This window comes from Micromys minutus, assembly GCF_963924665.1.
Source record: "Micromys minutus genome assembly, chromosome: 8".
In the NCBI taxonomy this organism is placed as follows: domain Eukaryota; kingdom Metazoa; phylum Chordata; class Mammalia; order Rodentia; family Muridae; genus Micromys; species Micromys minutus.
This window is the reverse complement of record NC_137977.1, coordinates 43194078-43221905: the sequence shown is the minus strand read 5'-3', so window position 1 is coordinate 43221905 and position 27828 is coordinate 43194078. Positions and strand designations below refer to the sequence as shown.

Genomic DNA, 27828 nt, shown 5'->3' with positions numbered 1-27828 from the left:
GGTCTCACAGAGGGCCTGGACATCATTCTGCCTCTGTGGCTGACACTCTGAGCATCATAAGCACCATCTGCTCTATCTCGCTCACAATATCAGTCAGTGACTTGCTGCAGGGTAGACCTTTCCCTGCAGTGCCTCACAGAGCTGATTAGGCTGAGTCACGTGAAACAGGGCAGGGACAGCATCTGAAGTGGTGAACATACTTCTTCCAGACAACCTGTCACTCTGTCCACTCTAGGTTCTATTAGTACTAACAAGTGCACGGCTTACACGCCTCTGCCCTCAGGTCAGACTGACAGGAGGCTTTCCAAAACTCCAGTCATCTTTCCCTCTGTACTCAAAACATCCACTAGCTGCTTGTAGCAACTTTATGGCCCTACATTAAACTAGAATGTAGCCACACACACGCATTTTCTCGGAGAACCCTAATGGTCCCCTCGCAGTCCCCAATGCCTATCCACTCCAAATAATGGTAAAAAGGGAAAAGGTAACAACCATCAGTTAACAGGACAGAGATCTCGATGGCAGACACTTTCCATTCGTTTACTGGAAAATCACAAGAACATTTACAGACAGTATAGAAGAACGAATCTCTTTACATACTGCCCGTGGCTACATAATCCATTAGGTCCAGTTTTCAGCCAGCAAATCTAAAGACAAATTCCTATCAGCTCCATCTTTTCAAACTTTGTTTTTATTTTATGTGCATGGTTACTTTGTCTGCCTGTATGTAAGCGCACCAGATGCATGCTGGGAGTTTGCAGAGGGCAGTGAATCCCCTGGAACTGGAGCACTGCCATGTGGGAGCACTGCCATGTGGGAGCACTACCATGTGGGAGCACTGCTAGCAACTCTCCACCCTCACCTAAATTTCATTTGTTATTCTGATTTTTTGAGACAAAGTCTCTCTGTATCTCTGACTGGCCAGGAACTAGCTCTGTAGACCAGGCTGGCCTTGAGCGCTCAGAGACCAACCTGCACCACCCTCCCAAGTGCTGGGGTTAAAAGGCATGCACCACTGCACCTGGCTTTCATCTAACTTTTAAATAGACATGTTACTAAAATGAACAACTAAGAGAAAATATTAGATCAAAGAGAAGGGAAACAGACAAAATAGTGGGAATAAAGCTGAGAAAAATAGGGGCTGGGGGTATAGCTAAATTGGAAAAATGGCTGTTTTGTAAGACAAGGACCCAGCGTCCACATAAGAAAAGCCAACATAATAGCATCTGCCTGAAATCCCAGTGCTGAGGCAGGAGCATGCGGGGCTATTTCCAGTCTATGACAAACTTGTCTCAAAAAAAAAAAAAAAAAAAAAAAAAAAAAAAAAAAAGGCAAAGCAGTGTGGACAGCTCCTGAGGAGGGGCACCAGGAGCTATCCTCTGAATGAGTTATCCTCTGGTTTACACACACACACACCCACACACACACACACACACACACACACACCTGCACCTGCACCAGTAGAGAGGCACACAGCAGATGAATAAAGAGGTAGGAACACATCACCGATTAAGGCCAATTCCCTTCTCATTTCAAGGCCATGAGTCTAACCATAAAAAGGGGAACATAACACGTGGCATAGTCAGGATGCCAACAAAGGGAACGACAGAGTCCAGGGCACAATCCTCACATTAACACAGAGCTCAGCAAAAGCAGAGAAAAACAACCTGCTGCACAAACTCCAAAGGCACCGGTGTGGCTTGGGTAAAGGCTTCCAGGCGGATGCCATGCACAGGGTCTTCAACCACCAAGCAGCCGATGTCAAACCATCTGCAACAGAAATGTGAGCGGCACACTGTTTACACGCTGCATAAAACAAGGGTTAAGAGACAAAAAGGAAAAACAAGTCCTACCGTTCACATCAAAGGATCACAGTTCTCAGAGAGAACAAAAAAAACAAGAGAACAAAAACAAAAAACTGTTTTCTAATTCGTTTGCAAATGGTTAATCCGTAAATACAAAGATAAAATTATTCTATTGTCTTTATCCAAGAAGAAAAGAAAGAGAGTAAAAGAGAACAAAAGGGAAAACCTAAAGTTATTGACCAAGGGAAATCTTGCTAAGATGGGGAGGGAGCTAGGGAATGAGGTACTCAGCAGATAAAACTTACATTTATTTGAACATGTAAAGAGTTGTTTGTGGATGTTTTGAAGTAATACTTGCTAAAATACGGGAATAATTGTATTGCCAATTCTCACCAATATGCAGCCATCCAACAATGTTACACTAAATCAAAAGTAAGCTCACTCAGGAAATAAGCATGTGTTCGGTCCTAACGAACATGGTCCCTTCGAATCACATTTCGAGCTACCTGACAGGAGTTGGCCTTTAAAAATGTACTCATGAAATCAAGGTACTGTTCCCACTGAAAGATACTTAACTGTAGATTATAAAAAACAAAACAAAACAACAAAAATGTCTCTGTCTTTAAAGAATAGGCACCTTCAATAGGCACCAGGAACAAAATGAATAAGGAGATGTTTAACTAATAGTAAGAAAACAGCATAACAAGCAACTTGGAATATTAAAACGGTGTTGTATCATGTCTCAGCATTCATATCTTTAAAACATCCCAACTCATGAGCACTGAATAATATTTATTCAACTTGACTACTAATCAAACTTTCATATTTTATTTGACAATGTTTCTTGGTCAAGGAAATGTGGTCAAGCTCAACTGAACCTTTTTTTTTTTTTTTTTTTTTTTTTTTTTGCCTCATTTTGCTCTGGGCTGAGTTCATCAGAGTATGCCCTGACTCAGCCAGAGGTGAGCACCTCTGCATCCTGAGGAGCTGTCACCCAGGCAGGAGCACTGTCTATCACACTGGTGAACACTCATCCGAACTCCAGTCAACCTCTGCTCTTGAGAGCGCCACCTCCAGCAGACGCTGCAACCTGGAACTGCTGTCCTAGTCCTCCTCTGTAAACCTGCCATCACTGCCACACACCTAGTGCACTGCCATTTCAGGTTTCCCTCTCCTTCATAAAGTCCAACAGCGTCACACTGGATGGGGAGGGAAGACTCTAAGCTGATGACGTTTGGTCACTAGGGATCTCCATCTTCCCTTTGTGTGTGAAAGGCAAGATTTGAGGAACACGGGCTATGGCTCAAGGCAGTTACATTCCACACATCAGGAAACATTCACACTGGACTCAGAAGCCGCAGAGCGACTGCCTAACATGACCCATCAATCCCCAATGAAAGAGCACCCTTGACACATGATGCGAACATTTTGTACACTCAGCACCAATCCAAGATGGATACCAAAATCTAGATCGGTTCGTCTCAGAATACTTCCACTGGCATTATCCTGGATGTGGGAGAAGACACCAGACCAATGTTTCCAGCTTAGCAGGGATGAACAACAATACTTGAAAAGCACTAACTAGGTTCTACTGCCACCATGAAATTATAAATGTAAGTAGAATCCAACAAAGTATGGTTGTTTAATTTAAAATAACAGCCTATCAAAAAAGGTTTTCCATTATAAAAACTCTTAAAAGCATAAAGACATAAAGTCCTTAAAAGCAAAGCTTTTGATATCTAGATATCAAAAGGGCTTAACCATGTAATTTAAAGCTATGTAATACTATGTAACACCAACCTGTCCCATCCAGTCTTCTTGCCTGTGTCTGCTACTACTGTGAGTCACCAGAGGAAGTGGGAGGAAGTGGTGTGCTTACCTGCAATGTTCAATTACACCCAGGCCAACGTGCCTAGCATTTCCTGCACTAGGTCTTATGGTATCAAGTGGTCATGGCTCTGGACTGCCCAGTTACAGAAGAAAACTGAGGGCACATGTGACAGGCAAGCTCAGCAGTCACCATCAGAGCGGTGAAGCAGGCGGCTCAGCGTGAACTCCGCACGCCGCCCAGGGGTGCCCAGGGAGCCCCGCATGTCTTACTTGTCAGGCAGCAGCTCAGCAATGAAGTTTTCCACTGACACCGCAGTCTGCTTTTCGTGGATGGCTCCGGATCTCCGCAGGCTGTCAATGCGTTCCTGGGCGCCCTGAGAAACAGTGGCACGAGTTGGAAACCAGTTTTAACAAACAACATTAATATTAAATATACTAACACATATTTAACATACACACTGTAATGGTCAAACCTGCGTGAAGACCCCTTTAGGGTCCAACAACTGTTTCACAGGGGGTCACCTAAGACCACTGAAAACACACATTACATTACAGCTCAGAACAGCATCAAACTTACAGTTATGAAGGAACAAAGAAGATGATCTTACGGTTGTTCACCACATGAACTGCATTAAAGGGTCAGAGCATTGGGCGGGTAAGAACCACCGGTTTAGAGTAAACTGTCCAATTGGATTCCCTTGATATTAAGTTTTCGGTACATTTTCCAAAGTATTCCCTCATATATAATTGTGTTGTTCACAATTAATTTAGTGGATTACTTTAAAATTTAATTTCTAATTGAGTATTCATATAAAAAGCCACTTTTAAAAATGTTCATTTAGCAAGAGGTCATCTTCCAAAGTAAAATCTTGTCAGCCCTAGCATCGCGTGGTCATCTCCCACACTCACCACGTGCTTGCCCAGTCTTTCTAATCCCCTTTTAAATATACATGCAGAGTCATAAAGACTAATAAAAACTAATAAAACATAAAAATGTACATGTGTATGTGATATACTGAAGCCAATCAGCAAAATCATTGCCATTAATGAACCTAGTTTTGAGAAAACCGAACAAATAACTCAAAGCTAAGAATATATATTGGAGAATAGAGAAGCTAAAGCCAGATTATGAGAGCATATGTACATACACACACACTCTCTCTCTTTCTCTCTCTCTCTCTCTCTCTCTCTCTCTCTCTCTCTCTCTTTTAAAAAATCTAGCCAAAAATAAGCCTATTTTTAAAGACAATAAGGTTAAGAGAAAAAAAGGGACGGAGGGAGAAAAAGAGGGATGAAGTACTTAATTTCTATGCACACAATGGTTAAGAGACACATAGTCACAATGGTCACTGGCATCATGCACATGGGCACAATGCCCACTGGCACTGCACACATCATCACAATGCCCACTGGCACTGCACACATCATCACAGTGCTCACTGGCACTGCACACATCATCACAGTGCTCACTGGCACTGCACACATCATCACAGTGCTCACTGGCACTGCACACATCATCACAGTGCTCACTGGCACTGCACACATCATCACAGTGCTCACTGGCACTGCACACATCATCACAGTGCTCACTGGCACTGCACACATCATCACAGTGCTCACTGGCACTGCACACATCATCACAGTGCTCACTGACACTGCACACATCATCACAGTGCTCACTGGCACTGCACACATCATCACAGTGCTCACTGGCACTGCACACATCATCACAGTGCTCACTGGCACTGCACACATCATCACAATGCCCACTGGCACTGCACACATCATCACAGTGCTCACTGGCACTGCACACATCATCACAGTGCTCACTGGCACTGCACACATCATCACAGTGCTCACTGACACTACACACATTATCACAGTGCTCACTGGCACTGCACACATCATCACAGTGCTCACTGACACTACACACATTATCACAGTGCTCACTGGCACTGCACACATCATCACAGTGCTCACTGGCACTGCACACATCATCACAGTGCTCACTGGCACTGCACACATCATAACAGTGCTCACAGGCACTGCACACATCATCACAATGCTCACTGACACTGCACACATCATCACAATGCTCACTGACACTGCACACATCACTGCACACATCATCACAGTGCTCACAGGCACTGCACACATTATCACAGTGCTCACTGGCACTGCACACATCATCACAGTGCTCACTGGCACTGCACACATCATCACAGTGCTCACTGACACTGCACACATCATCACAATGCTCACTGGCACTGCCCACATCATCACAATGCTCACTGACACTGCACACATCATCACAGTGCTCACTGGCACTGCACACATCATCACAGTGCTCACTGGCACTGCACACATCATCACAATGCCCACTGGCACTGCACACATCATCACAGTGCTCACTGGCGTTATCCACATTGTGACTTGTTCACTCCAAGCTTTTAAATAAAAACAACTGATGTAGAATCTGCAGAACTTGCTAACTTAATTTCTGTTGAATTTACTGTCTTAAGTAGTAACAAAGTAAAAAAAAAAAAAAAGTTAACTTTAGTCTTTAACCAGACAGTCACTGGTACCAGATGATATCTGGTATGGGGAGGTAAAACTTTCATAAGGAACAGTCCAATTTAAGATTCAACATCTTTCCATCTCATATGGCTACCTCCACTTTTTCTGGAGGTGGTGGAAGAGGATAACATATTTGTAAGTATCACCATTTTGAGCTTATACTAAAGTTGTAAAAAGATAACTCAAATCTAAATTTATAAAACAAAACCAACAGTCAAAATAAATGGAATCAAATGCAAATAAAATCACAAGATAAACTGAACTACCAATCTATCTTTCAAGGTTTTTCTTAGGGCAGGCAGTGAAATTCCTTTTCTTTGGATTGCTAAATTGCAGCAACTCCCCACTTCACTTCCTAATATCACCCTCTCAAATGTGACATAGTGGCCTCTTTCTCACGTTTCTGGAGACAGACTCTCATCTGAGGACTGCTGTCTTTCTGAACATGTCCCACGCAGCATCCTCAGGTAAGCTGACCTTCTAGAGACAGCTAAGCACTGTGAGGGAACCCATAAAGCCACTTGCCACCCCGTCACAAAGTAATGCCAGCACCGAATCCCATTTGTATTAGAGCCATTCCTTGAGTCTCTAATGTCAAACACACCCACTATTTCTATTTAAAAAGTTCTGGTGTCTTCTGGCCCAAATCTACAAATTCTCTTTGGCAAAATAAACTTTGAAATTCTGACAAGCAGAGCCTCAGTCCAGGCAAAAGATTCAAATGGAACTCATTCATATAATACTCATGGTTTATCTGAAGGTTTGTAATTATGATAGCTATGCATCTATTTTCTCCAGTTCACCATGTTCATTTCTAGGTCTAAGGATAGCAATTAGCTTAATATATGGGATAAAGACCTTTTTACAAGCGTACAATAGTGTCAACACCCAAGCACACTCACAAGCACGAATAGACACGTGTATGGCAATGTGCATCAGCACAGTGTTCTGTGGAAGCACAGACTACTGTGAATAAAAAAAGTCATATGACTTATGATTTACATTATAACTAACACATCGAATTTAGACATACGTAACTTGTCTGACAGCCCCAAATTCAGAGAACAGAGAGACAGAGCAAATGAGACCCACTCACCTATTTAAATAAATTCTAACTATAATTAAAAAACACCTAAAATTTGCATAACAGAATCTATTAGAATTAAAGTAATCTCACATCAATGTGAGATTGCATTTAATTACTAATCATAATCAATGCACTAGACTTTTCTCCAATTTCCCTCATCCTAATAAGTTCTAAATAAATACAAGAATCTATGGGGATGCAGAGCAGAGCCTGGCCTACCTGCCAGGCGGAACGGCAGCTCATAGAGGCTGAGCAACTGGTGAGTGGGAGACCAAGACTGCAGGGGAGCAGAGAGATCTCTGCGGAGTGCACACGGAAAGTGCACACCGTACCTTGCTTTGCCCCGCCCTGCCCGATCCAGCGATTGGGAACAGAAAATTAGAACTTCTGTTTCCACCCGGAGGCGACTTCCGGACACAGAGCAGAGCCTGGCCTACCTGCCACCCAGATCGGCGGCTCATAGAGGCTGAGCAACTGCGATTGGGAGCAGAAAATTAGAACTTCTGTTTCCACCTGGAGGCGACTTCCAGACACAGAGCGGAGCCTGGCCTACCTGCCAGGCGGAACGGCGGCTCATAGAGGCTGAGCAACTGGTGAGTGGGAGACCTAGACCGCAGGGGAGGAGAAAGATCTCTGTGGAGTACACAAGGAAAGTGCACCCCCTGCCTTGCCCTGCCCTGCTGTGCCTGATCAAGCAAACAGAAACAGAACGTTGGAACTTCTGCTCATACCCGACAACTCTGAGGCATAAAACAGGGCTCGACCCATCTGACACCTCAACCAGTGGAGAACCAGGGTCACAGACCAGATACAAGGGAAAGGTAAGAACATATCACTGACAACAAAATGGCAAGAGGAAAGAGAAAGAGTATATTCCAAGGGAACCAAGATAATCTAGCAACACCAGAGCCCAGCTCTCCCATAACAGCAAACATCAGAACTACAAACACTCCAGAAAAAGAAGACACAGACCTGAAATCATGCCTCAAGACGCTGATAGAGTTACTTAAACAAGAAAGGGAAAAAAAGCAAAAAGATTCAGAAGCTTTTAAAGAAGAAACATGAAAAACACTCAAAGAACTCAAAGAACGAGAGGAAAACAGAACCAAAGAAATAAAGGAATGGAAGAGGGAAATTAAAACAGAGATTGACACAATAAAGAAAACACTAAAAGAGATAACCCTAGAGACAGAACACCAAAAAAAGAAATCAGGAGTCACAGAAGCAAGCATTTCCAATAGATTACAAGAGATTGAAGAGAGAATCTCGGGGGCAGAAGACAACATTGCAAACATAGACAAAACAGCCATAGAAGATGCAAAAAACAAAAAGCTCCTAACCCAAAATGTCCAGGAAATACAAGACACAATGAGAAGACCGAACCTAAGGATAATAAGAATAGAAGAGGGAGAAGAGTATCAACTAAGGGGCACAGTAAATATCTTCAACAAAATCATAGAAGAAAACTTCCCTACCCTCAAGAATGAGATGACCACGAGCATAAAAGAAGCCTTCAGAACTCCAAATAGGTTGGACCAGAAAAGAAATACCTCCCGACACATAATAGTCAAAACACCAAGTGCCCAAAGCAAAGAAAGAATACTAAAAGCAGTAAGGGAAAAAGGTCAAGTAACATATAAAGGCAGACCAATCAGACTCACACCCGATTTCTCAACAGAGACTATGAAAGCTAGAAGAGCCTGGACAGACATCATGCACTCCTTAAGAGAGCACAAGTGCCAGCCCAAGCTGCTATACCCAGCAAAACTATCAATCACCATCGATGGAGAGACAAAGATATTTCAAGACAAATCAAAATTCACACACAGATTGGCCAAGATCCAAAACTCAGATGACAGCAGATGCTGGCGAGGCTGCGGAGAAAGAGGAACACTTCTCCACTGTTGGTGAGGTTGCAAGCTAATACAACCACTCTGGAAGTCTGTCTGGCGATACCTCAGAAAATTGGATACAGTACTACCTGAAGACCCAGCTATTCCACTTCTGGGCATATACCACAGAGACACTTCAATACACAACAAAGATATATGCACCACAATGTTCATAGCGGCTCTATTTATAATAGCCAGAAGCTGGAAGGAACCCAGATGTCCTTCAGAAGATGAATGGATACAAAAATTGTGGTACATATACACAATGGAATACTACTCAGCCACCAGAAACAATGACAACCAAATTCTTAAGAAAATGGCTGCATCTAGAGAATATCATCCTGAGTGAGATAACCCAGTCACAAAAGAACAGACATAATATGCAGTCACTGATAGTGGGATGCTAACCCCAGAGGCTTGCACTCCCCCAGAAACAACTCACAGACTGTATGAAGTCCAAGAAATAAAGAAAACAAAAATATATATATATATTTACAAAACAAGAAGACTTTGACTATTCCCCTGTTCCGTTTTGTTTTGCATGTACTTTACGCTTATTGTAACTATTAGGTTTTCAATGCATACTATCAAGCCCTTGAAAAAAATCAAGTTCTGATGAAAAAAATATATTCACATGGTTTTATGTAAAAATTATTTCAATGTCTGAAAAAACATTACTGACAAAAATGTATAATTTTAAGCAAAAAATGTTTAAAATCTGTACATTTATCTTTGCTTTGTAAAATAAAGTCATTTAAAAAAATAAGATTAAAAAAAAAGAAATTAATAAACTTCCCAAGGTTACTAGAAAAAAAAAAAAGAATCTATGTGCCTGATTCATGAGGCAACAACAGAATTAAACCAACCGTCCCATGCTTTTTTATACAAAGTTTTAAAATGTAAATATAGTTGATCCTTAATAATTCTAGGCTCTGTACTGGTAAATTTGACTATTTAATAAAATATATTGGTAATCTTGACATCAGATGTGCACAAAACCACAAGAGCGTTAAAGCTGTCTGTCCTGTGCATCTCCAGTCAGGCCAGACAACCGTCTTCGTGTTAAGCTCTCGTGCTTTAAAGGAGGAGACGCTGCTGTATTTGGTGCAACCTGTACATTCCTGTGTTGTTAAAATATGCCCCCATTCCAAGCAGTCCCAAAGATTATGGCAAAGTGCTGTCTGTGTAGGGAGCTGTTTGTGCCACACCCAAACATGGCGCTGGCTTCCCGCCGAGAACTCGGCAAACAGAGCTGTTGCCCAGCCAAGAGACTTAATGCCCATGCGCCACATACGTCATAGCCCGCTCTCGGGGCATACTATTGAGTTACTGGAGGGCGCACCAATCAGGTAGCGACACGAGTCTCCTAGGCATATATAGCAGTGCATTTCTCCCCCACGTGAGGAGGAAAGGAAGATAGTGGAGAGATTGCGGGAGACCCCACGTGGATGGATGGCGGAGAGGTACCACGTGGAGAGGGACCCGATAGGAGAGATTGCGGGAGATCCCGTGTGGACAGAGACTGGACAGAGAGATCGCATGTGGGGGACTGCGCGTGAGAGGTCGCCTAGACAGTAGAACCCGGTAGGGAGTCCCCGGCTCAGAGAGAAGTTTCCTGCTCAAGAAGCCCCCTGCTCAAAGTGCTGTACAATAAAGGTTATCCGCAGAAGAATCTGTTTGTTTGTTGCACGCCTGTTCCTAGCGGCGGGAAGCGTGGGCGCGTGACACTGTCTGATGTTCCTGAGCACAGGCATGCTACAAAATATTTTAGAAGAAAGACATGTATGTGCTAAATAAACTGTATCCGATCAAGAGTTAAAGGAATGCTGGCTTTCACACACACACACACATTCCAAAATCTGTTTGTACATACAGAGCTGTAGCTAAACAAAATCAGACATAAGACAAAATTCTATGTTGACAGGCTAGCAAAAATCTCTTGTGGCCAGGGACCTACAAATCTAATCCTTTATCCCCTTGGTAACAATAATACCACAGTCACTGAGAGTATGTCACAACTTCACACACACACACACACACACACACACACACACAAACACACAAAAATCCACAACAAACTTAAGTCTGTCTTGCAAGCTGACACTGACAGAGACAAAGAACAGGAAGAAAGAGTGGAAAAGAGAAAGTTCCATTCTGGACATACTGAGTGTGGGATACTCAAGTGACATTCTCAAGAAGGCAACGTTCATGTAAATTAAGAAATCATAATAGGCTCATTGGCAATATAAAGCTACAAATGTCAGCACAGGATGCTGCCCAAGGCCAGGGATGGCATGAGATCAGGAAAAGTGAGCGTGGAGACAGAGACCAAGAGGAAGGTGGGGAGAAAAGGAGGGGCCAGCACAGGGAGCACAACAGCAGAGAGCAATCAACAAACTCTGAACAAAGCCATGTGTGCACTCAAGAAGCCACACAGGAGAAGAGAAGACAGAAGTGAAAGTCAGGAATAGCCATGCACACCTATAATGCAGAACTCCAGAGGCAGAAGTGGGCCAGGAGTTCAAGGCCAGTGTTTGCTCCACAGTCAGTCTGAGACCAGCCTGAATACCGGAGGCCCATCTAGACAACAGAGAGGATGGCCACCTACCGGCAACCAAATAGAACAGCTAGCCTAGGGGCTGCGAGTGCAGACATGTAGCTAGGCAGCTGAGAAATCAAAGTTAGAGAGAAATGTTCAGAACTCATGCAGAAGTTTTGCTGCAAAAGGAAGCAAGCGTGCTAGAATGATACAGGGGAAGTGAGGTCAAGGCGTTTGCTGGGATTTCCCTTCGCTTGCTTTATGACAGGAAAATGTTCAGGTGCCATCCACTCCATTTGTTCTTGCATGACTGTGTCCTTGTAAAACCACAACAGAAAGTATCTGTGTAAGGTCATGAATATATGTGTGCATGTGCACATATGTGTGCATGTGTACATGTGTGTGCATGCACATGCACATGTATACCAGAATTCAGATACTATAATTTCAGTAAGTGACTTGAAAATTAATACTAAAGAATAAAGATCTTTTCCAGAGTATCTATTCTTATTGTTTCTTAACCTGACTGCTTTCTTGATGGATGTTCAGCAGTGTGAGAAAGACACTGATTTTCTCCAATAACTATTCAATTAAAACTCCTTCTTCACATCACAGTGTTGAACAACCAGTGAAAAGGTGGTGTTTTGGTATATAAATATGCCGTACTTCCACATGACTGTTACTCTGGAATAGCGTTTATTACTCACCTTTAATCCAGCTGCATACCCTACTGGCTGTGGGGCAATGTTGGACTGTCCGGCTTCCCCAACAACCACAGCCAAGCCAAAGACCTCCTGGAAAGCGTCTCGGACAGCAGCTACTTTCACTTCTTTATTTGAGGTTACAACGATATCCAGTTCACCTCCAGATTCTACAAAGAACAAAAAAAAAAAAAAAAAAAAAAAAGAAACCAAAAATTTCAATTCTAAATCTAAGTAACTTTCTAATAATTGCTACCACACTGTGGTGGTTTAAATAGAAATGGCCCCTATACACTCATGGGTTTGAATGCTTGACCCATAGAGAGTGGCATTATTAGGAGGTGTGGTCATGATGGAGTAGGTGTGGCCCTGCAAAGCGTATCGCTGTAGGGCAGACTTTGAAGTCTCCTAAGCTCAAGCTACAACCCAGTATGACATACTGTCTCCTTCTGCTGCCTGCAGAACAAGTTGTAGAGCTCTCAGATTTCTCCAGCACCATGTCTCCTTGCATGTAACTGTTTTCCATCACTACGATAACAGACTGATCCTCTGAAACTGTAAGCCAACCCCAATTAAATGTTGTCCTTTACAAGAGTTGTCGTGGTCACGGTGTCTCTTCTTAGCAGTAAAACCCTACCTAAGAAGCACATCATAGGCTCACACTGTGTTTACTAATTGTTACAAACCTCATATGCCTGAGACAAGATGATGGAGCTTTATTCACCATAACACACCTGTTGAGTACTACTGTCAGAGCTCAAGCCCGGGTGCACTGGACACAAATCCTCCTTCTGTCACACCATCTGATACAACCACATATTTTCCACCCTCAAAGTATACTGTCCACCTGTGCTTAGAACCAAACTGCCAACTCCCCTTGCGTTTCAAAGGTGGGAGTTCCGCACATTACCTGAAGTCTTACTGGAAGGCTGAGGCTGGCACACACCTCCTACAGGCTCTGAGTCACACAGTTCTTCAGTATTCTATGCAACAGTCAGAACAACACCTCCTGTAGTGGTGGGTGACAGTGCCAGTAGGAAGGACTCTAGAGGCTGAGGGCTACACTTTCTCATTTACCAGCTTCACTACCTTGAGGAAGACACAGCATGGCACTGATTTCTTTGTAGAAAAAAGCCTGCTTCCTCAATGGGCTTGCTCTAAGAACAAGACTTCTAATATAGTATACCCAATAGAACAGCAAGAGCTCCAAAAATGCTAATTCCTTTATTTAAAATATGTACACAAAAAGAAAAATATAATTTAGTAAGTATCTTCAGCTACATTGGTATGTATATGTGAATATAAAAATTAATAAATGAAGTAAGGTCAAATTATGAATCCTTTGATTAGTTACCAACACAGAAAATTCTCTGGGATTTTATGTTTGTATTTTGTTGATTTTTGAGTCCACTAACTCACTAAGTGCCTGAGGCTAGCCTGTTACATCCCACTTCACAAGTGCTAGGATTATAGTCGTACAAACTACACATGACCTGATTATCTCCTGATTCAATTCCCACTACACAGGAAGCAAAGTAGATAATATGCAGATATAGATGAATAATACATGTATATATAAATTCAATTGAGCTCCAACCCAGTTGCATGACCTAATATAATAACTTATACCTCTTTAAACCCAAGTTCCTTACCCCAAAGTGAATGAAAGTATGTAAGTCACAGCATTCTTGTGAGCATCAGTGTCTAACAGAACAAGCACTTAAAAATGTATATAATCTCTATAGGTCTCACCAATGAACACATATTAGACAGAAAACTACCAATAGATTCAAAACAAGTTCCTGGCTTTTTATTGCCACTAGAAACTTCTGCTCAAGTACTAACACATAGCTCCAACTTGCAAGGAGCTTCTACAGGTTTATTAACTATAATTAAATATAGGTTTATTCTACAGCTAATCCACATTTGTTCATATACTGGAAATGTACATAACAATTAAAGAGCAGTATAGCTGGGTCAACTATCTGAGGGTTTTTGAGAAGGGCTCAAAAGCAGCTAAAAAATAGTTTCCAGCAAACTTAGTAATCAAGGTTTATTAATTGCTACAGTAGCTTTGCCTAAAAACTTATTCCTAATAAAGCATATTTACATGTGACTAAAATAGGCAACTAGAAAAACAAAAAAACCCAAAACCAAGTGTAAACAAAGTATCACTTTAAAAATTGCTGTCCCTCTGTGGAGCTTTAAAACTTATATAATGGTAACTAAGGAAAAGATAAATTTCTTACACACAAAATGAAGACTGAGGCTAGATTTGAACTCAGCACACAGGAAAAAGTTCTATTAGTTATAGGCCAGGGGACATGAACTGAAAGCACACTTAGCGTGTGACACTGACACACACAATGCGAACAGTGGCTCATTCTGTTCTCACTCATGTACGTACTGATGTACGGAGCCATGCCAGGATCCAGCGTTGTGATCATGCTTTCTACAGAATGCTTGGTCTTATCCAGGACAGATTTCACCATAGGATTCCCAGCCACGCCCTGCACACAGTAAGATGCAAACGACCATTTCAAGCAAAGAACATCTTGACTTTCATAAACATAAAGAACTTTTTAAAACTTTATTTTGAGAATTTGATACACACAAAAAATTATGATCACACTACCCCGATTTTCCTCTCCAATTTTCACCACGTCCCAACAAACCCTCCCAACTTCACATCTTTTCCTTAATAACCAACGAAGCCTGGTTAGTTCTGATCATATGTGCATCGATGTGGCCATCCGACGGGACAAAGGAAACTTACCAGTGGCCACAGCGTAAAAAAGAGCCATTCTCCCCTCTGGTTTTGTCTATCAACTTAAGACAAGCTAGAGCCATCAGAGAGAAAAGAGCCTCAGATGAGGAAATGCCTCCATGAGATCCAGCTGTAAGGCATTTTCTCAGTTAGTTGAGGAGGACCCAGCCATAGTGGGTGGTGCCATCTCGGGGCTGCTGGTCCTGGGTTCAGGATAAAACCAGACTGAGCAAGACATGATGAGCAAGCCAGTATGTAACACCCCTCCACGGCCTCTGCATCAGCTCCTGCCTCCAGCCCCGCTTGAGTTCCTATCTTGCTTCCTCCAATAATGGACTATGATCTGGAAGTGTAAGCCAAATAACATTTTCTCCCCAGTTTGATTTTTGGACATAGCGTTTTGTCGCAGCAATAGATGGAATAAAAATGTATTCTTTCAGTATATAGAACTGAAAGAAATTCACAGAAATGGCTTCTGAACATTTAAAACTTGTGTGTTGAAAAAGCATAATAAAATCAAAATGTAGATTCAAGTGGAAAAAGTTATAATGTATATATCATAAAATGGTATTGCTTCAGCAAGAGCTCAACAAGCACAGAAAAGCAAAATTCCCTTCCCAACTTAAAGCTGAGCAAAGACAAGCATAGAATACATAAAACAAAATTTCAGGGAGGGGGACCAAATTTAATAGCTAAGAAATGAAAATTAAAATATGGCTTCAATGTTGGGGTTGGCTTGTCCAGGTAAAGCCCTTGCATCCCACATACGAGGACCAGAGCTGAGATTCACCAGAGCCCAGATAAAAACTAAGTAGGTGGCCACATGCAATCCCAATGCCCAGGAGGGAGAGCCAAGGCAAGCTGGCTAGCCAGACTAGTCCCAACCTCAAGCTCTGGGTGCAGCAAATCTGACCTCAGTATACTAGGTGGAGAGCACTCTGTGTTAACCTGGGGGTCCACACATGTGCAATACATGTATGTGTATACTCACACACACACACATACACACTCACTCACACACACACTCTCTCTCTCTCTCTCTCTCTCTCTCTCTCTCTCTCTCACACACACACACACACACACACACACACACACCAAAAAATTTTCAAATGTTTTTGACTAATATATCAGAAAAAAATACTGTACTTCACAATAACATAGTTTGCTGCGAAGTGGAGAAAGCAGAACATCACACTGTAGTGTGGCACTGGACAGCAGCAGGAAGGTCTAGGGCACTCACTGGGATTTTTCATCAGGAACGCATGATGCCCATCAAGACTAGAGTGCTCATCAGTTTTATTTCTTAGAACTGAAATCATAAGGGATCGTTATATAGTTCAATGGAGATATCATTGCTGGGATCCCTGTGACGAGCCAGGCAGAAGGAGGAGGACGGTTAGCTTCAGGCCAGTCTGAGATACTGAGAGAATCCAGAAACAGGCTGAGAAATAAAGTATGTATCAGTATATGTAAGGGTCTAGGTCTAATCCTCAATACCACCAAAAACAATAAAAAATTGTGGAATGTTTACACATTTCTCATTAAAGTAAAGTGATTTTAAAACTTTACATAACAGATTTGTAAAATAAAACAGGATAAATGCAATAGCTATGAATGTAGTTATACCTAGAGCTGGAGAGGTGACTCGGCTGACTCAGGGATGATCAGCATGAGGACATGGGCACTGGAGCGGGACACACATGAGAGCCCCGTGGAGCTCACTGGCAAGCCAGCCTAGCTGATTCAAAAATTCCAAATTTAGTGACAGACCCTGAACCAAAAATAATGTGGGGTACAGAGGAACACCCTTTACATTGGCCTCCACGTTCACACACACACACACACACACACACACACACACACACACACACACACACGGACATGTGCATAAGTATGCTGCATTCAAACATGAGCGGACTCGGAATACTCAATAAACAAAGTCAGTCAGACAGACAATTTTATAGCTCAAAATTCAAAGAACAACTTCATTAAGACAAGGAACACAAGGGCCATGTGTAGCGGTCATGTTTGTGCTGGGCAGGGCAGTGACTTTACGGGGGATGAAGAGAGTCATGTGGGTGGAGTGAGATCGGGGGTGGCTTGGACCAAGGGACAGAGGCTGTGCACAGGGTGACAGAGGCCTCGCGCCAGCTCCATACTAGAAGCAGCACCCACAGAGTGAGCCCATGGGGCCAACAGAGAAGCCTTTCCATTGTTTTATATTTACTGCAGTAGTCCCTAATCCAACTGGATTCTTAGTAAGAAAATAAGCACATGTGTGCAGACACTTACAGACAAACACACACACAGACAAATAACTAGAAATCTGGACATTACGGGTTTCTTTCCCTTACTCTAGTCTGAGTCTGTGTTCTCAGAAATTTCTCCAATGAACACCTGTCAGCTTTACAATTAGAATAGTAATTTGAAAAGCAAACACTCTTACCTTAATAAAACCCCAGATCCCACCAGCAGGTGCATCATCCTGGCCTCTGTTAATTCTAGGATCTTCCTGTTCCTCTGGGAAAGTAATGGCTGATGTGGTTCCAGGTCCCTGTGCCAGAGAAGTCATACTGGCTTGCTGAGTAATGGGGGTTGGCAAAATACCTAGTCAATGGCAAAAATTCAGTTGTGTAATTTATTCCACAAATGTTTTCCTATAAAAAGATGCAGCATACGAGAAGCTCAAACCAAATTCAATGCTAGAACCACATAAGCACCTAAAGAGAAAGCTATTAACTGAAACCTTTATAAAAATAAGGTTAAAAAAAAAATCACTTAAAAGGTGTTTCCCCTTTTACGTAGGTTTACACCAAGTGTCCTAAAAAACAACAAATATAAGCACACATATACACACACATATATCAGTGTGTCCTTTTCAGCATTTAGATGACTGATGTATTTCTACTCTCCTTGATTCATTCAAAGAATTAAGCATTCAAGTCCATCATAAAACATAATAAAAATCACTATATCATATATATATGATATATATATATATATATGATATATATATTCCATATAATTCCTAAAGAAAATACCCATTGGGGCTAGAGAGAGGGTTCAGCAGCTAACAGCACTGGCTGCTCCTGAGGACTCAGATTCAGCACCCACATCAGGTGGCTTCACAATCATGTGTAACTCCAGTTGCAGGGGATCCAATAGCTTTACTGGCCTCCCAGGACATCTGTATGCATAAGGTGGCTAAACATATACTCAGACAGGAACACACTCACACACACACACACACACACACACACACACACACATACACACACACACAAAAATAAATAAATCTGTGTAAACACAGATAATCATCTAATTCTTATGCCCCAGAATACATTTTATTTGTAAAGGTAGATAAGCCAAATTGGATACTAAATTATGAAAACTAGATTACTCCTTTACCCTAAAATGATAAATGACAGAAGATGACAAAAATCAGTTTTTTACCATTTGTTTTTAACAACTATACTGAAAAGGGGGACAGAAAGAAATGCAGTTGGCCTAAAATAAGAAATGGGCTCTTATCATGCACTTGTATGTGGAACTGGCTCGATAAAATCTACTCCCTAGGAAAGCTGGTTCTGATTTAAAACAAACTGATCTTTAGTGTACTCTTGGGTTGCAACCTGAAGCTAATCAGTTACTAACAAATGTTAGCACGGAATTTGGGAATTCTTTCTCACACCTCACTTGCCAATCTTACATCAATCTTTAGAGTGCACAGACACCGCACAGTAAGTTCCATTAATTTTACTGTTAATAGTTTAAGTGGCAAGAACATGTTGAGTGAGAAACTAGCAGTCAAAGAGTAAGACTAATCATCAATGTAGAGAGAGTAAAACCCCATGAGCAGCAGATGCCCAAGTCTACATAAACTAAGGTACTCCACTGTCCACTATACAATCGCAGAGCCACACAATCTAGAACACAGCACACACTAATAACACAGCAGTAAGGGACGCTCACCTGTAACCGGAGGTGCAGAAAACGACGGCATCAAAGGAGTCTGGGGAGCTCTCCCAGCATGGCCCCTGGTGATGTCGTAGGTAGTACCAACAGAAAATCCTGATATCGGAGGCCCTGAAGGCGGTGCAGACAGAAGAGCACCAGAGGCGGAGGTCGCAGGTGGGAAGTGGGACAATGGAGGGCCGCTGAAGGCAGTGGCAGGCGACGGAGACACTGAAGGCGGCACAGAAGTGCCACTCAGGGGGATGGAAGGAGCTGGGGATAACGGTACAAAAGGAGGTGGCGCTGATGGCTGCACAGGGGGCAGGGAGGGCTGAGGTGTGGAATACGAGTGTGGTGGCAAAGTCTCCATCCCAGACATGTTGGGAGATGAGAAGGAACTGGTTGCGGCTAGAGGAGAGAGGAGAGGATAAACACACAAAGCTAGAAATGCTTACTACTTTGTTTCCAAACATTCACTGCTTGGCAAATTCCTAATAGGAAAAGCCAGGTCTTAATAACTAATTCTAAGTGTAATTTCCAATGCAGAACAATTGTATTTGAGTACACAAGCCCTGTAATTGCACTGGGGAAACAGCACAACTCAAGGAAAAGACTGCCTGAGAGTAAACCTTCCTTCCTATGTGTTTGTTTCTTGAGAAAAGAAGGTCATTTTTTTCATCCATGAAATGAACATTAAAAATTCCGCACTAAAGCCTCAAAAAGATGAGTTGTCACAAAGTCGAAGATCATCAAAGACAACACGTGCTTTGAAGGCTGGCTACAAAGAGGCTTACAGAAAAACGTGCTTTCTTACTATGACAAGCGAGACTCTTTCTCTGTTACTGTTTAACTTTAAAAGGGCAATTTCTTTCCACTCAGACAGGACTAGAGAAGCGCCAACACAGGAATTCTTCAACACAAACCTAAGTGAGCCTCAGTGGCGGGCATGGCGGCCAGGCCTGCAGGGTGCAGGGGAGGGGTTCCAGGTGGAGTTGTCTCGATTCCGCTTTCTTCCATCATCTCCCTCGCTTACAGTGCGCTGCAGAGATACAGAAAGGAGTCAGTGACACACAGGACAGCAGCTTACGTAGTTACAGAGCAATTAAGACTAACCGCAAAGGGAGGAGTCAGCTTCTACTACTCACACTGTCTGGAAGAAGGGCTTGCCAAAACTCCCGGAGGAGCTACAGAGATGACCAGCGAGTGGCAGCTCCTGCAAGGACCTTAGTTCAGATCCCAGCACCCACATCAGGCTCACAGCCACCTGTAACTGCAGCTCCAAGGTACCTGACACTCTCTTCTAACCTCCAAAGGCACCTACACACGTTACACACACACACACACACACACACACACACACACACAATGAGTCTTTGGGTTTATCTACAACAATTTCTGTAACAAACTTTTGAATAAATTTAAAAGGACTATGAAACTGTATGCAAATGACCTGTGACATACACTCATACATATATAATTTTACAACTGAGGGATAATTTTAAGTATTTTATTAATGAACTTATATATTTTAAATAATTTAAATAGCAATTTGGCCACTTGATCCTGTTAGAGTTATGTGTAGGTTTCAAAATGCAAACATCTTCCAATTTAACGAATTAACTAATTAGACTAATGTAATTCCTCATCTTCTCTCACAAAGCATTCTGTGTGGGGCTATTCAATTAACACTTCTTTTTAAAAGTTAAATTTGCTTGACTTTACAAATGCCCATTTGTAATGTATTCTCTGAATACAGTACATGTGGGCTATGCCTATTAACATTCAAAGAACAATCCAGATGAGTTCAACTTTATAAGCAGGTTAGCTTCCAGTCACCTGGTCCACAGCAGCCTTGTGACAGGAAAATGACGTGCCTTGGGTTTTAGAGGTTAACGGAAGAAAACAAGTCACAAGAAAGCAAGGTCCTAAGCTGGTCAATACAAGAAAGCATCCTTACTAGCCATACTGCCTCTAGGCACTACGTTTCACACACACAATCTGCGCAGCTCTGCTCCCTCAGCAGAGAAGCACCTTTTTGCAATGAATGGAGGTTAATAGAGACCCAAAGGACAGCACGTGGATGGAGAAGGGACTCAGGGACTCACAAAGCCGAGCCCTAACTGAGGGACTGACACGGTCAATGGCTCTGAGGAGGAAGAATCTACTTTCTTCAGGGTTATGTCCCATGGTAGGTTGCCCATGCTCCAGTGTGTGGCCCACACCTACACACACACACACACACACACACACACACACACACACTATTTGGAATCAATGGGTTACAAAGAGGCCATGAAAGTGGGAAGGAGACGTGGTGGGGCAGACTTCAGTAGGAGGATAAAAGGTGGACATGATTCTATAAAAAGTTACAAATATTAAGATTCACCTAAAGTATATGAGAGTGATAACTTTAGTCAATGACAGACTCTAGAGTCACTTGGGAGGATGAGCCCCGGGGGATGCTTGTGGACAATATCCTAACAGTGTTTACAGAAATGGCAAGATCCACCCTCCATAGACAGCACTATTCCCTGCCTGGGATCCTGGGATCCTGGACTGTAAACTTGGAAAATGGGAGTTCAGCAGCACCAGGGTCATGCCATTTTGTAAACTTCATTTTTGTCCACTGGTAACAATTCCAGCACCTGGAGTAATCTGGTTTCTAGAAGTTAATTAACCTATTCTATAGATTATTGACTCTTCTGGCCTGTGGGCCCCAGGGAAGATATTTATTGAGCATGGGACATTCTTTTACTCACTGCTCATTTTCCTCGAGACAGAAGCATCTTAACTCCCTGCCCCTGACCTTTACTTCAGTGAGCTCATGGTGGTCTCTGGCTCTTGCAGAGACCCTCTGCAGGCTTCCACTATCTAAATCTCTCCTGCCCTGGTTTGCCTCTTCTTACTCACCTTCCATTTGGTGACCCACGCCCAGGAGAACCTGTGAGGCCGAGTGGGATAAGCAGGGAGCAGGGCAGAGGCCAGGACGATAACGGCTGGAATGTAGAAACCTTGAACCATAGTCCATTGAGCTACGTCTTTCCAGGAGCAACCACTGACAAAGGGCAGTGCAGTCAGCCCATGTTACAGTAAATTACATTTGGGCTTCATAGAAGCTTCTACTCCCAGGGCAGATAATTTTATGTTTATGAGTGTTTTGCCCTCTCGCCTGTCTATGTACCATGAGGAACTGAACTCACATCCTACGGAAAAGCAGTCAATACTCTGAATCACTGAGTCATCTTTTAACCCAAGAGCACATATTTTGTTTTTGTTTTTAAGGAAATGAGAGACCCTCTAAGCCAGTGGGTCTCAGCCTTCCTAATGCTTTGACCTTTAAGACAGTGGTGTGTGGTGACTCCAAATCATGAAATTATTTCGTTGCTAGTTCTTGAGTATAATTTTGCTACAGTTATGAACCTTAATGTAAACATCTAATACTTTTGATTGTCTTAAGTGACCCCTGCTGTTCAATCCCCCATGTGAACTCCCATGGCCCACAGGCTGAGAACTAATGCTCTGTGTAGTTTAGAAAAGTGCTGGCCCATAATCAAGGAGAGATGAAACAAGAGATCTTCCCAAACAGAACGCAGACTTTAAAAAGGAGGAGCAGCCTTTTTCTTGAGGGGTCCTAGGCCCCAAAAGGACTTAGGGACATGTCTCCTGATCCTCCATTGGTAGAGCAACAGTATGATCTGAGGAAAAGCTCCACGCTGAGCTGGAGTTTGTAAGGGCTCTACCTGGCTAAGGGTCAGAAAGGAGAAGTCTCCGAAGGGTAAAATCTACAACAACTTGCCCAAGGTCAAGATGTTCAGCAGCAGATGAAAAGTCACAATGGACCAATCCCTGTTGGAATTGCAAGGGGACAGAGAGGAGCAACTTCTAGAAGAGACCAGACCTAATCTGAAGAAATCAATGCATGGGAGGTCTCTAGATTGGGAAACAGTTCACTGTCCAATTAGACTAGGAAGAGTTACAGAGGAGCGAGTGGGGGTCCCAAGCACCCACTGCTAAGGATAAGGGCAGATGGTAAAGGAGACTCTGGACTGAAGGAGGACCATGAGTAGCTCTGTGACCAGCCACCGACCAGGGTCTAAAGTGAGTGAGCACTTTCTAGGAAAACGAGACTGGGAACACTGGGGACTCTGGTTTGGGGAAATTGCCATCACATAACCAAACAGAGAAACCTTTCAAACCAGTGTGACCATGGCTAACAAACAGCAGCACACATTCATTCATTCATTCACCATTGCTCTTGATTGGACGCCACTCTTCCCACCTACAAGTTTCCATCTCAGTGGGCTATACCCTTGAACTAAGATGCAGATGAGCCCGTCTCTCCCTCAAGTGGCTTTTGTTGGAGTGTTTTATTCAGCAAGGAAAAAAGAAACCAAGACAGCAGAAAACCAGCTCCAAATCGGCCCTTGGTGTTTTCGCTTGGTTTACAAATGTTCGGCGAAGACAAACTGTTTGCCAAGCACTGTAATGGGCCTCTGGAAATTTAGTGTCAAGCAAAACCCAGTCAATTTAGAGACTTGCACAGGACATAACTAAATCACAGTACCAACATCCAAGGATGCTGGGATGAGTCAACACAGAAACAGGAATACACTTGGAGGGCTGGATTCTGTATGCTGGGGCTAAGGAAAGTCATGCTGGACAGCAAAGGGGTTGTGACTGCAAGGTTTGGGGAAGGTCTCCAACTCACAGATAAGTTCTGAAAGATAAAGCAAGCATCCATAAGCAGAGGAAAGTAAGAACTTAAATAGGGAAAGGAGAACCTTCCATTAAAAAAAAAAAAAGCAAGCGCTCTGCAGGTATTAACAAGGGAGTAGATGAAATCAAAAAAACCCCTGTGGTGCAATAAGACTAAGGGGTAGAGGGGTAGCCAGGGGCCCAGACGCCCAGCCTTCCTAATAGAGGTAAGACCCAGGACATTTTAAGAACAGAAAGGCACTCTACTGGAAGAAGATCTGCCTTTCTATTCTAACTCTTCTCCTATTTTAAATCCCTAAGAAGAAAACACAGTAGACAACTCTGTGGGAACCAACCTCAGTCACTGTATAGACCGCCATGTTTACTAATCTGTGTGTATATGAGGTGTATGCAGCTCTGTGAAGCTGAACCACAGGCACAGGCGCCCAGACACCAGCCCAGCTGGGACACAGAATCACACCATCACTCCAGGCTCCGCAGCTGCACTCCCTTCACATCCTCCCTCCAAACACAAACACTGACAACAAAACACTCAATCTCTCCTTTTTCTCATTTCATACAGGTAAAATAAAAAATAAATTAAATCCCACACGCAAAACACCATATGCCTGTGAGACTCATCCAAGTTGGTGCATTTATATTCTTGATGAACAACATTTCTACCCACAGATGTGTCAGTCGATCCACTACCCACCTGAGGACACATGCTGACCCCAGTTACTGACAATTCCTATTTGTGCTCTGAAGACTAATTTGGGCTGGCGTTCTAGCTCAGTGGTAAAACTCCTACCTAGCAAATACAACCCTCAGCACTGTGGTTAGCTGGGGCAGATGAAAAAGAATTCCTTTGGCTAAAGTATGCACTAAACCACTGGCAGAGACACCACTTGGGAATACAGAAGACGTTAAACAGGATCTGCCAATACCCCTACTCTAGAAATAACCATAACCACAAATCACCCAGGGTTTCTATGACAATTTCTGGTTGTCACCAGAGTACTGCTGGTATGGATTAGGTAGCAGCTCAAGTTCCCATAATGCACATCCCACAACCCACAGGATCCCATGTGATCCCACCATCCATAGTGCCAGACTGAGGCTCTGTGGCCTAAACTAGGGTGGCGATGATGGAGATGAGAAAGAGCAGACGGACTTGAGAGACGTTTAGGGCATAAGACTCAGTGAGTGCCCATCAAGGCCAGGACGAGAGAGGGAAGCATCACACAGCTCGTCCGACAGATGATGGTTACCGCAGGTAAGACAGAGAACAGTGTAAGAGGCCATGGAGGTTGATGGTGTCTTCTAGAGGATCAGAAAATATTTCACCTCCAACTCGGCAAGATCAAGTTCCTTGAAACACTAAAGTAGGGGCAGCAACTGGGTCTGGAGTTCACAAACCACAAACCGTATGTGTCGTGGATATACCAACGGCCTCTGATGTCATGTTCCACAATATCTTTTCTAAGAAGGGTATACCAAAATAAAGGGATGACTACTTAATGCCCAACCTTCTTCCTAACCTGCAGAAATACAGCCAACAGAACGGAGACCGTGGTCCTCAGAAGCTAACATTTCAAAGTACTAAATACTACTAAAGAGAAGCCAAAGGGGACACTGTAAAAGTTCCCATGGGTTTGCTAAAGTACAGACAATCTCAGAACTGTTTCCAAAGAAGGGAGTCTGAGGAGCAGGAAGGAGATGAGCATGTACCCCACCAAAGCCTGGTTGTGAAAAGGGGCAACACATGACATTCAAAGGGGTTAAATCTGTCTATTCCCTACCTGGACACAGACTGATAACCTGAAAGGAAAGTCCCTCCCACAGACTGAATCACTTTCTACCAAGGTCATCTCTTTCCTTCATCTTTTTTTCAGTCCTGTTTCTGCTCTTCCGCGGTCGCTAACTAATCCTTGCCAATGGCTAGGTCCTATTTAAAGATAATCCCAATCTCTCAGTACAAGCAAAAGAGAACACCAAAAATACACGACTATTTACTGTTTGAGCAATGGCTTAAACACAGTACTGAGATAAACTTCACAGACATAAACATAGCTTTTCAAAAAAATAGAAAGAAAGAAAGAAAGAAAGAAAGAAAGAAAGAAAGAAAGAACGAACGAAAGGAGAAAGAAAGGAGAAAGAATAGAAAGGGAGGGAGAGAGGGAGGGAGAGGGGAGAGAAATAGGGGCAACAGTTGACAGAACTTTTTTATTAAGGGACAAAAAAGTAGTCCGAATGCATCACCATTGCTAAGGGAAAAGAGATGGAAATAGCTTAGAAGATTAGACCTCAGGGTTTGATCAAACTGATCTTCGAATCTGTGTGCGCCTACTTTAGTCTGTTCTTTAAAAAAAAAAAAAAATGGGTGGCTACTTAAAAGAAAACTATGGTAATGGACATTTGGTAAAGTCGGAGCATCCGAAGCTACTCTTACTGGTATTACTGATGCCCTAAGCCTGCCTCGAATACCCCTGGGGAGTCTCGGGACAGAGGTCAGCAGTCTTATCACTCTCCGTGCAGAGCCCAAAATAAACTTCCCTAAACACTCAGAGGTTCAAACAGTGCTCAGGCAGCACTGGAGTGCCAAAAAGCGCCAGGTTCGCGGACAAGTCAAAGCTGCCTCTCAGATCAGAGTCCTGACAAACAACTCTTGGACAAATCATCCTGCCATTTAGGAAATAAGCAGTCCTAAATTTCTTGCCGAAGTGGGTCAGGTTAAAGGCGGCCTGCGGGGCGGCGCTGGACACTCCGGGTGATCCGGGAGAAGCCGCTGCGTCCCACCCGAGCCGGCGGCCTGGGCAGTCGGTGCCACGTCTGCAGGCCGGGCAGGGCCGGGCGAAGGTCCGGGAGCCAGGCCACCGGTCCACGAGCGGGAGGGTGCGGCCGGGAGAGCGGGGATCCAGGCCCGAGCGATGCTGGGAGGGACCCTGCTGTCCCGGACAAGTGTCCCCGCAGCCCCGAGCCCCCGCACCCCGCCGCCGGCCGACCCGCCCACCTGGGGCTCGCCCGCGTCCCGTCGCCGCCGCGCAGGTCACCGCCCTGGCTCGAGCTCACCTGGTCCGAGCGAGCGCCTGCGCGGAAGCTGCACACGCAGATCGAGGTCGGGGCCCGGGTCGGGGGTCCCGCGCGGGAATCGGGCTTACGGTGGAAGAGGAAGACCAGAGGAGCGTGTGTCCCGCGCCAAGATGGCCTCCGCGCCGCCCCGCTGCCACGTCGCCGACACGCCCCGACACGCCCCCTCGGTCGGCCTTCTCGGGGTGGCCCCACACCCTCCTCCCAGAACTGGCCCTTGTGCACCGCCGCCCACAACGTTTCGTCCCCACCCCCTCACAGCGGGACAGTGATCAAAGCTTTCCTCGTAGCTGAGGTGACCTCCTGAGAGTTACTGGGCAGGAGAAAGGCGGCGAGTTACTTGCTGATTTTCTTTTTAAGTACAGGTAATGCATATTGTTTTATAATAATAAAAAAAAGCGAAAGTCTGGGACCAACTTTTTATCATATAGACATCTGGAACAATTATTGTCCAATAATCCAGCCACATAGGTTAAAGAAACCAATGAATGAAGTGTAATAGAAAAAAACAAAAACAAAACAGAATTTCATCATCAGAAATCTTAATTTGGATCTAAAGACCTGCCGCATTCCCTCGTAGGAACCCACTATCCCTCCTTATTTCGTGTATAAAATGGAATTATATTGTCCAGCATTAACTCGGGCAACAGAGTCAAATGAAATCAGATGGATGAAGGACTTTTAAGCTGCCTAGTGTCCAATATATGAAGGGTGGCAGCTTTTGTTGTGTTTTTCCTGTGGGATTTATTCACAGATTTGACGTTGATGCATTTCTTGATCTTGGCACCTTTAAACACTGCAATACTTGCCTGAAAACTAAAACTACTTAGCAGCCCCCCCCCCACTGTAAGTCTGTCTCTGTAGCTACAGTGAGTTGTCTTTGTTACCTTA

The 27828-nt window shown here is 43.6% G+C and overlaps 1 protein-coding gene across 1 annotated transcript in view; it reads right to left on the bottom strand.

The window, feature by feature from the left end:
• PRRC1 (proline rich coiled-coil 1) overlaps positions 1 to 27041 on the bottom strand; it is a 33769-nt gene extending 6728 nt beyond the window's left edge. Inside the window, exons 1-8 of the mRNA XM_080920224.1 lie at positions 26920 to 27041; positions 20076 to 20191; positions 19171 to 19560; positions 17645 to 17805; positions 14839 to 14941; positions 12438 to 12601; positions 3906 to 4009; positions 1668 to 1770 (exon numbers count right to left, since the gene is read on the bottom strand). Of these exons, the coding sequence (XP_080776350.1) occupies positions 1668 to 1770; positions 3906 to 4009; positions 12438 to 12601; positions 14839 to 14941; positions 17645 to 17805; positions 19171 to 19560; positions 20076 to 20172 (1122 nt within the window). The 5' untranslated portion in view covers positions 20173 to 20191; positions 26920 to 27041. The remainder of the gene's footprint in view (positions 1 to 1667; positions 1771 to 3905; positions 4010 to 12437; positions 12602 to 14838; positions 14942 to 17644; positions 17806 to 19170; positions 19561 to 20075; positions 20192 to 26919) is intronic.
• Positions 27042 to 27828: the final 787 nt, after the last annotated feature.